The sequence below is a fragment of the Stegodyphus dumicola genome, chromosome 5 (assembly GCF_044657685.1).
Source record: "Stegodyphus dumicola isolate Sdum_Otavi_A_Nest chromosome 5, ASM4465768v1".
Taxonomy (NCBI): Eukaryota; Metazoa; Arthropoda; class Arachnida; order Araneae; family Eresidae; genus Stegodyphus; species Stegodyphus dumicola.
The window spans coordinates 39,866,635-39,877,574 of record NC_140772.1 but is presented as its reverse complement, the minus strand read 5'-3'; the positions used below and the strand labels follow the sequence as shown (position 1 = coordinate 39,877,574).

The 10,940-nt window shown below is 32.3% G+C and overlaps 1 protein-coding gene across 1 annotated transcript; it reads left to right on the top strand.

Annotated features, from left to right (window-relative positions):
• The first annotated feature begins 278 nt into the window (after positions 1–278).
• Positions 279–7,029, top strand: LOC118191880 (putative E3 ubiquitin-protein ligase UBR7). The gene has a single exon (XM_035362732.2). It carries the CDS (start codon positions 372–374, stop codon positions 1,632–1,634), a length of 1,263 nt encoding a protein of 420 aa, XP_035218623.1. The 5' UTR covers positions 279–371; the 3' UTR covers positions 1,635–7,029.
• Positions 7,030–10,940: the final 3,911 nt, after the last annotated feature.

The following is a 10,940-nucleotide window of genomic DNA, read 5'->3' as shown; positions in this document are numbered from 1 at the left end:
GGAGTCAAAAATTATGACAGCAGTCCGATAATTTTAAATAAATTTGAAATCATTGCTAATTTTAGAATAAATATTATTACGCAGACATTTTAAATTATAACGAAAACTTCTTTAAATAGTATTTATAAAAATGTATTCAAGCTGTTCATAGTAAAAATGTTTTCATTAACAAATGAATTAATTACAATAATATTCTGAAAATTATGCACTGATGTTTATGTTATGCACTTTAAAGAATGTGTTATGCTCATGAATGTACTCGTAACCGTACTCGAGTATCTTTTTTTTTTTCCAATTGGCGGATTGGCAAAATTTTAGCGATAAGTGACATTATAGTAATTTTAAAAGAAGTATTTATCATTTATCAGAATATGGCAGAATCATCTAATTCTTCACCTAAAGAGGATACCGAACTTACTATGTGTGATGTTTTACAAGAAGAACAAGAGTTAGAAGAGGATGCAAACGCTGTTTTGGGAGGGAGTGATGACACAAACTGTTCTTACGATAAAGGTTATGTTTCGCGGCAAGCTTTATATGCTTGTACAACTTGTTCTGTAAATGATGAACCCGGTGGAATTTGTTTGGCATGTTGCTATGCTTGTCATGATGGTCACGAAGTTGTTGAATTGTACACTAAAAGAAATTTTAGATGTGACTGCGGGAACAGCAAGTTTCCTGGCAAAACATGTACTTTAAGACCTGAGAAGGATCCTTTAAACTTGAAAAATAAGTACAACCAAAATTTTAGAGGTTTATATTGTAATTGCAGTAGACCTTATCCTGATTTAGAGGATGATACTGCAGATGAAATGATACAATGTGTGATGTGTGAAGATTGGTACCACGGCAGACATCTTGGGTGTGAAATTCCCGATGATTATTTTGAAATGATATGTGGTAAATGCATGGAAACTCATAAATTTTTATATACATATCTTAATAATTTTCAGAATATTAAAGTGTGTGATGATGAGAATACAATCAAACAAGAAAATGGTGTACAAGAAGAAAAATTCAAAACTGAAGAAAGTATAGAATCGGTAATTTCTGTTAAAGAAGAGAATGATTCCCAGTTAAATACCGAAAGTCAGGAAATAAGTAGTGCTTCTGAGGTCAATTTTCAGTCAGATAGTTCTGTTGTAAAACAGGAAGCTAATGTTTGTAATGTAAAAAAAGAATCTGCTACTGATGAAGTAAAGCAAGTAGTTGAAAATTGCATTCTCAAAAAAATGGAAACTGACAAAATCATTACATCTGGAACAGCCTTCTGGCCTGAAAATTGGCGTAAAGAATTGTGCCATTGTTCCTCTTGCATGGACATGTATCTTAAATATGATTGTGAATTTTTATTAAATCCAGATGATACAATTCAGGCTTACGAAGAACGAGGGAAAGGCTGTGCAACTGAAAGCCAGTATGACAAGGGGTTGTCTGCTCTAAGCCAAATGGATCGAGTTAAACAAATGGAAGCAATTCGTGCGTACACTTCAATGAAGGGTCAGCTAAAAGAATACCTGAAAGCATTTGCTGATAACAAGAGAACAGTAAGCGAAAATGATATTAAAGAGTTTTTTGAAGGCATTAGCAAACGTAAAAAACTTAACAATGGTGTTCCTTATTTTTGCCGCTGAGACAACTTTTGAATACAGATTTTATTATTCAAGGTTGTGTTTTTCATTCCTCTTCACTGCAGATTTACTATTCATCTCTTCTGTAATTATGTTATAGTTGACAAAAACTGTTTCTTTCATCAACATTACACTATATATGGAAATCATACTGTACTCTTTGAGAAGTTCTGTAACTTTCTATGGTAACTTTTTCATTATATAGAGTTGATAACTGTTTAAGCTGTCTTTTATACTTTTATCATATGCTGTTGCTACATCAGTTATGACAACGTGTATCAATGTATCTTATTTGTGAAGTATAAAAATTTCTTTTATTGTAGTTTTTAACATTTCCGTGTAATGAAACTATGTATCAATGTTATATGCAAATGCAAACATGAATTTCACCTAGAAAGCATGTTCGAGCTGCTGCTACTATTGTCCGCAGGGTGGGTGGAGAATTTTTAAGCATGTGTAAGACATTGTTTTTTTACAAAAGTCATCTTACCTCTTTTTCTTATATGAGATAACTTTCATGGGTATAAAAGAGCCGGTACAGCTTGAGTATAGGACCCTATTGTCGATATTTGGCTTGGCGCACTTTTTGGACGGTTGTTTTTCTGGTAACCCAGTAAATTATAGAATACTCCACTTCGGCAACCTGTCACATTCCCGCGTGTTTGTGTTTTAAACCGGAAAGTGTCATTTTCTTTGAAGGAGCAAAATATTGATGTACTCAACAAATTTCTCGAAATTGTAAGGGACATAAATTGGGCAGAGTATAGGATTTCTTTGTAAATTGTACCATGATTTTGTAAACTTTACTAAATTTCCAGCATTTCTTTTATTTTTAATTTAAACATGTGTTCTGAACTCCTGTTTTCGGTTGTATAACTTCTTAAAACTTGCATTTTCAATATTGCTGCTTAAAATATGCCTCTATGTACTTGTGTATTTTCAAATTTTTATTTACTTTTAATTTAAACATGCATTCTTTACTCCTATTTTCATATTTTAAATTTAAACATGTATTCTGAGCTCCTATTTTCAATTTTACAGCTTGTAATTTGAATTTTCAGTATGACTGCTAAAAATATGCCGTTATTTATTTATTTTCAGTTTCAATGTTTAAATATATATTCTAAATTTGTATTTAAAGTTTTTCTTGTTAAAATGTGCATTCTAACATCTATTTTCAATTTTAGCTGCAAGGCTAAACTTGTATTTTCAATATTACTACTTAAAATATGCCCTTACTTACTTATGTACCTTCAAATTTGCTATTTAAACATATATTCTCAAATTTTTTTCTGGTTAAAATGTGCCTTCTAACTTGTGTTTTCAATTTTAACGGCTTTTCCATGGCTTGGGGACATTTCTAATCGCCAAGCCAAAAAATCACCAATGGAGTCCTATACTCAAGCTCTGTTTTGGGAGCCTCTTGTCTCAAATGTATGATACAAATTATTGGAAGCACTTCGCAGAGAACCCGGTAAATGTAAACATAGCCAACTTTGGCGATAATAGTTCAAACCTGGTAACCCAGTGGATTTATCCTATTTGCTTGTTCGAAGTTTGCAACCATTCATCTTGCGTTCATTTTGTTGAATTAAAGCTGTCATTCGCATTTACAGATTTATATAATTCTTCTCTTATTTATTATTATTTTTTCTGAATTTTTTAACAACAAATAGACAGAAATATATTCGTAGATAGATGCCGGGGTAGTAATGCTTTTATTTTTATTATTGATTATTGTCATCTGAAATTATGAGAATAAATCAATTTTTATGGTGTAAAATTTTAACAAGATAATATATTGTTAATGCTTTTCTGACAATAACCTTTCAGAGGATGGCAGGTGTGACATAAATAGATGATTAAATTGAAATAAAAAATATTATTGATTATCTAAGATGATAGAATAGTTTGATGCATCACCATGGTCATAATAGTCGATGAACCGCGAGTTTGCCGAGTAAAAATGCAGCGGCGCCAATGGGTTCTCTGCGGATGAAAACCCAAATTATTTTATATCATAGAATCGTTCTAATCTCTAATATATCATACCAATTTTTGATATGATGTATTAGGTATGTTATATATGCTCTCTTTGTCTATTTGAAGAGGTAATTATTTTCGGTTAGCAATCAAATGCAGACACCGAGTAGAGAGACTGTCATAAATAGATGTCAGTCAAATATGCAAGATTATCTGCGTTATGGAATTTTTTTTTTTCACCACCAAAACAAAATTAATCATTTGATCTATAATTCCTAACAAATTATGTTAAGAATTATAGATCAAATGTTATTTGGTACTTTCTGATTATCCATATCCCCACTGCTAATATTTCATAGAATTTCCCCATTGTTTTTTGTGCGCATTTTCAGTTATGCATGCAACTGCCAATTCGCACGTGTTTTAGTAATGCATGCTTTACATTCAGCCATCATTCTACAGAACAGCATCCACCAGCTGTAAAAAATGTAAATATCAGCCATATATATTTTTGTTCGTTCACATAGTCTCACTTTTTGTAAAATGCTTGTTTTTATTATTTGTTTATTTCTAAATGGAAGAGTACGTATGAGATATAAAGATAGCCAAACAGTTTTTGCCATTCTCAAACTTGGCAATATTTACTGGCCACTTTTTGTGAGAGTGGATAATCAGGAAGTAGCTATGATTTTATAATATAATTGTCAAGTGGTCTATTGCAAAATTTCTACTTCTGTTAATTACATGATATTCTGCATCCAAGACAAAATTCGGCTGAAGTGCAGAATCGCCCACTTATTTGGCCCTTTTTACAGGAGTAACAATAATTGGATTTTTGTCAATTTCCTTCGATGTTTTGAGTGAAAATAGATCGATGTGTATGTGGACAAAGAGAGTACACAACGGCGAGTTTGTGCAATTCTCTGATGTTTTTTAAGTGAAAATAGGTTGATGTGTACATGGATACCGAGTTTGTGCAATTCTTAAAAACTCGCCAAGCAGTGGGTGATTCTGCACTTTCCTCCAAAATTCATGGTTATGGTGAAATTTTATAGCAATGTATAGGTTGCACGTCTGCATTTATATAGTTTTTTTTTTTTTTTTTTTTTTTCCCATATTCAGTAAAAACAAATTAGGTTGATCTTTACATTATGGTAACTTGGCGTTTTTTTGGCGAAAATTTGCCGACCAACTCTCTTACAGCAACCCTCTATTTTTTTTTTCCCGCCGCCATTTTGTCTTCACGAAGTAAAGACATGTTTCTTTTCTTTTTATATACTGAACACTTCTTCCAACAATCTACTAGCCGAATTACACTTATGCTAGAAATTTTATCTAACAAAACTGCTTAATCATGACAAATATTCACTGCAAAATTGGGAAAAAGTGCACAATACCATACTCCTTACGCGTTTTTCAAAATAACACATACACATAAACCATGTACACACCGACTTATATTTACTTAAAAAAAACATCCCAGAATTACACAAAAATGGCATTGCGCACACTCTTCACTATATCCATGTACACTGCTTTTTTCTCATAAATTAGAAAAATTTCACGAAAATGCAGGAAAATTTTCTGAATCTCTAAACCCGGTAAAAAGAACATATATGATATTACCTGATCGCGAAAAAGTTTATACCCTTTCCAAATATGAACATTTCCACATATAAAATAAATAAAATATCCAAAAACTTTTACCTCTAAATCATCTATTATATTATACACGTCACCAACGAATTCATACCGCAAGCATTACAAATACTTAGTGTCAAATATTTAAATTATTTCCATGCACGTTTACTTCAACTTAAATGTATACCAAATTCCTACAAACATAAAATTCACAAAATAACTATCATTTAATTAAAATATCACTAAACCATGTACACGTCGACTTATTTTTACTTAAAAAAACATCCCAGAATTGCACAAAAATGGCATTGCGCACACTCTTCACTATATCCATGTACACTGCTTTTTTCTCATAAATTAGAAAAATTTCACGAAAATGCATAACAATTTTCTGAATCTTTAAACCCGGTAAAAAGAACATATATGAAATTACCTGATCGCGAAAAAGTACATATGTTTTCCAAATATGAACATTTCCCCGTATAAAATAAATAAAATATCCAAAAACTTTTACCTCTACATTATCTATTATATTACAAACGTCACTAACTAATTCATACCTTTACTTCATTACAAATGGTTACAAATACTTAGTGTCAAATATTTAAATTACTTCCATGCACGTTTACGCAAATTACTTTACTTCCACCTTACATTTAGAACAATGCATAAAAATAATATCCTCAAATAATTAAAAATACTAACTTACCTATTCTTCTTCAGAATCTTGATTACGTGTCCGATAAACTTTTCTTATTTCTGTTTCAGGATCTTTAAAATCGTACTTATAGTTCACACCAAGGTACCAGGTAAAATAAATAACTTAATAAAACATCTTTACTTCTATCTCGCACAACCTTAAAGAAACACTTATTACTACACCTTTCAATCCCACTAAATACCATTTCGAATTCACTTTAGTTAGGGCCATGGGATCCAAAAATTAACGAACACTGTTTCACACAACACAGGATAAAGGCAAATACAAAATTTCCAGACTTTTTCCCGATTTCCCCCCTTTTACGATTAAAGAACCGTAATTCGTCCATTAATATCATATGATCTCTCATTTCCCTCACACAAAATAATGCGTAATCGGAACTGAGTACTGCTCACATTATTACCAAAGTCCCAGGTAGTAACCTTTATTGCCTCCAAAATGTCGCCAAATTACCAGTTACCATATTGTAAAGATCAGGCACAAATTATATAAAAAATGCTGGAACTTTTCAAATCAACTTTCTTTTTGAGTTAAGGGGTGAAGTGCAGAATCGCCCACTTATTTGTTTGGCACTTTTTACAAGAATAAGAAGAATTGGATTTTTGTCAATTTTCTTTGACTTTTTAAGTGAAAATAGATCGATGTGTACATGGATAAAGGTAGTGTGCAAAGCCATTTTTGTGCAATTCTGGTATTTTTTTTAAGTGAAAATAGGTCGATGTGCAAATGGATAACCAGTTAGTGCAATTCTTAAAAACACGCCAAGCAGTGGACGATTCTGCTATTTTCCCGAGTTAAGTTTATATTTTATTCATTGATGATGATTTAGTTTCATTAATAGGGCGAAGCAGCAATAATTTTTTTTTTTTTTAAATAAGAGAAGCTAAATATTTGAAAGATTTTTGTATTTTTAAGCTTTTTGATTTTAAACTCTTCTTTCAGGATTTAAATTGTAGTCTAATATTTTCAAGCAAGAATGTTTGCTCTCCCTTCTTTACCAGAAGTTGTAGCAGCAGATTTTTATTTAATAAAGGCAAAATACTGTTTAATTAATTCATTGCATTAATATGTCTTGATTTTGCACCCTTTCATTTTTTGGTACTCTTGTGTTTTCGGGACTAGATTCAGAAGTGTATGGATTTATGTGTTCGTGTATGCATGTATATAAGTATATACATATGTAGGTGTGTGCATACATACACTCAATGCTGGCATACACATATTTCTGAACCGGGTCTTCGATAACAGAAGAGTACTCATTTTAAGTGTATTCAATTAATTCGGTTTTTTTTTTTTTTTTTTTTTTTTTTTTTCAGTAAGTAAAGTTGTGAATGAAAATAAGTTTAAAAAAAGAGAAAAATTAAATGTTTCTCTGCTGTATTGTAGAATTCAATGACGCTTCGATTGACAACAAATTTTGTTCAATTTCGGTGGTGAAACCCCATTTCTGGTTACCATAATAGTTTTATCTTAATTTTAGCTTTCTGATTTTTTTTAAAGTGAACATAGATCAATCTGTACATGAACAAAGTCAAGGCAGTGTGCAATGCCAAGTTCGTGCAATTCTCTAATTTTTTTTTTTTAAGTGGTTTTGGTTTTGTGTAGTGGCCATCTTGAAATTGTGCCTTCCTGGCACTAATCTTGGCATCAAAAAAAAAAAAAAAAAAAAATCACCAAAAAAACAAGGGACACCCAATTGTAAACTTTTAATTGTTTCTCTGTCAAACTATGTGATAGAGGGCTTCAGAAATATTTTTTAACAAATTCAGTGCCATTTAAGTCACCAGGAGCTGACAGTACACTTTTCATCTCAGTCATTGGTGACTGACTGTATATTTTCCATTCAAACATTAGTCAGTCACTGTTGACCAACAATATACAATTTAAAAAATGATATTCTACCAGATTCTACACACTGTGGCCACTAACATATCAATGAAATCAGATATTAGAGGTAAACAGAAAGGGGCATAAAACAGGCTTTGGTGCTTAATGTATTAATTACTACAGTCAAAAGTCGTTAATTCGGACACCCATAATCCGGACCTCAAAGCTAAAAACTTTCTGCGCATGTGCCGTGTTGGCACATGCGCACAGGCGTTTTACGCGTGCGCGTAAGACTTTGACTACTGCGCATATGCGTGTGCGCAAGTGCAGAATACGTTTTCGCCTGCGCGTTTAATGTATAACGGACGGTGTAAGCTAAAATTACCTAATTATCTATTTCAGTTAATTTTAATGATTGCATTGTTCCTTAATCTTCGAATTAGATCCCGCTTATTATTTTTTGCAGACTGTAAGAGCAATTTTATAAAAGTAAACTTGAAATTTCGATTATGTCAAATAGAATTTCCGATGCTGGAACTTCCAGAGGATCTACAAAACGAAAGTATGGTTCGATGTCCAACAAACAAAAAGTGAAATTGCTGCAAAAAATGGATAAAGACATGAAGAATGTGACAGAGAGGTTAGTGAAAACAAAAAAATTTCGATTGACAAGTTAGTCGGTATTCTCGACACAGCAATTATAGGACTTGAACAGCGGAACTTTGTAACTAAACAAGAAATTATGTCTGTTTATAGAATTAAAGAGAAAGTATTATCACATAAAACGTAGCAACTTAAACAACTTACATCGAAAGAAATGTTTAATAAAGTAAACAAATAAATATTAAGCTTTTTTTTTTTTTTTTTTTTTTTTTGTAAATTTTAATACTCTTTAGATCATAATTGCTCTTTATTTCATAAATTACGGTTTCATATTTTTAATTTTAGAATTTCTCCATGCCATCTTACGAGATTTAAACTGATGATCTATAATCCGGAAAAATCGATAATTCGAAATCGCCAAAGTCCCGACGAGTCCGGATTAACGACTTTTAACTGTATAATACTGAAGATACTCTTAATTATCAGCTGGATATAATACAAGTCAAACCTGTTTTAAATTGTATCAATTAGCTGTATTATTAAAAGATAATGTACTTTCTGCGTATCCGTACTTCAATGAAAATTTAGCAACTTTGTGAATTTTTGAAAATGTTAGTTTCTCTATTTTTACTATGGCTGATCTGTGGAATATGGTAGCTGGTAATCTGGTCACAATTTGCTTACCGATAAAGTTATCTAGATGGGTGTCGTAGCAGTATCGGAAAAGTGGACTTCATCTTTTCATGAACAGATCAAAAGGCACAGGATGTGTCATGATACACTTAACCGACAAATCGTAGTTCTTGAACCTAAAAGGAGAAAAATTTACAATATCTGCAATACTTCATACGATGCATTGAATTGGCAAGTTGGAGCTCCTTTTGCTTAGTATAAGGAATATGTAACCGGGCATTCTAGCATTGCGATATTTCAATTGTGTGACACATTTGATGGTTTTGCCCTTGATGTTTAATTCATAATTATATCTTAAAATACCATTATGTCTGATTATCAGGGCCTGAGTTAGGGAAATTAAGTTTAGAAAATGTGCCAATGAAAAATACTGTTGGACAACTTGTGCTCTGTAAATTTGTGTTAGCTATTTTGTTGTCTTAATTTCTGTCGGCTAGTTTCTCGAAAGAAAATCAGAATTTCTGCAAAATTTATTTCGAACTGCTGCCTGAGTTGTACATCAGTATAGAATTGATTGCAAATGAATATAAATCTCTAACATGTGGGAATGGAATGAGTTTGTAGGAAAGAAAAGATATTACAGGTAAATCTGAATGGCAGTGCATGAAATACGGTAAAAGTAGGCATTTTGTTAAAGAATGGTACTAGGTTACTGAAAATCATTTCAGAATAGTAGATATTCTGTTAATATCATATTGAATATATTGGCTCCGAGTCTGCATATTGGATTTCAGATTTAGGTGTAAGCAATGCTGCCAACTGGAATTCTTTCTGTAGAGAAATTTGTATAGAGTTTGTGAAATGTTATATAGATGTAGTTATTGAATTTCATGGGAATAAGTTTGGCAAGCACCAGTGTGAGTATTTAATAGAGTTGAAAGAGCGAGCAGTAAGTGTTTAAGACTGCCAGATAGAAGCAAACATATTTATTAAGTTTTATGAAGAAGTACATACTACCAGGCGCTACAATAACATCTGGTTGCTGGAAATTGTATGCATGTTTGGCAAATGAAGATTTTCAACATATTGCTATTAACAAAAAATATTTCTACAGTCTCGAGACAGCCGCATGTATAAATATAATTGGGGGTACACAGAATGCCATTAAAAGTACTATCCAAGGCAAATGTGGCAAAGAAAACTTTAGATTTTATTCAATAGAGTATATATGACAGAAAATGCAAACCAAAAAAAAAAAACTGAAAGATTTTATTCAGTTATAAAAATATATCTGCATGATAAAGACTGTGCAGGACCGCCCAGTCGGTATAGTGGTCAGGGAAGCTGACTGTGATGCCGAAGGGCCTGGGTTCGAATCCTGGAGAAGGCAGGGTTGTAACTGTCTGTAGCTTCATAGGAAAGGCGATAGTGGCTCACCTATTAGGTGCCTTCATAATAAAGAGACCACCACATCCCCCCTTGCATAGATTAATGGACTGGGTTACTTTTGTAATTGTTCACAATCTGCCATTGGAAAAAAAAAAAAAAAAAAGACTGTGAAAAAGGTTAAGTGCAATAATTTTATCGTAATGCATCCAAGTAAGTCTCATAATTTAAATTACTGACAACTGAAGATTTTGCACCCCCCTTCTGTGTGCCAGCAATGAACAGCATTTTATTCTAAAATTTAGTAACATCAATTTTTCATTCCCTGGATGCTGCACCTGGGGACAGATCTCCCTCTTGGCCCATCCTAGCTGCTACACTGAATAGAACTAATGATTTTCATTTGTTATCAGTCAATGAAAGAAATAGCTCTGCAACAGAACTAAAAGTCCTTGCTGTTGTATGGGCTTTGAATAAATTTTGTCGCTATATTGATGGTCAAGAGATTACAGTAG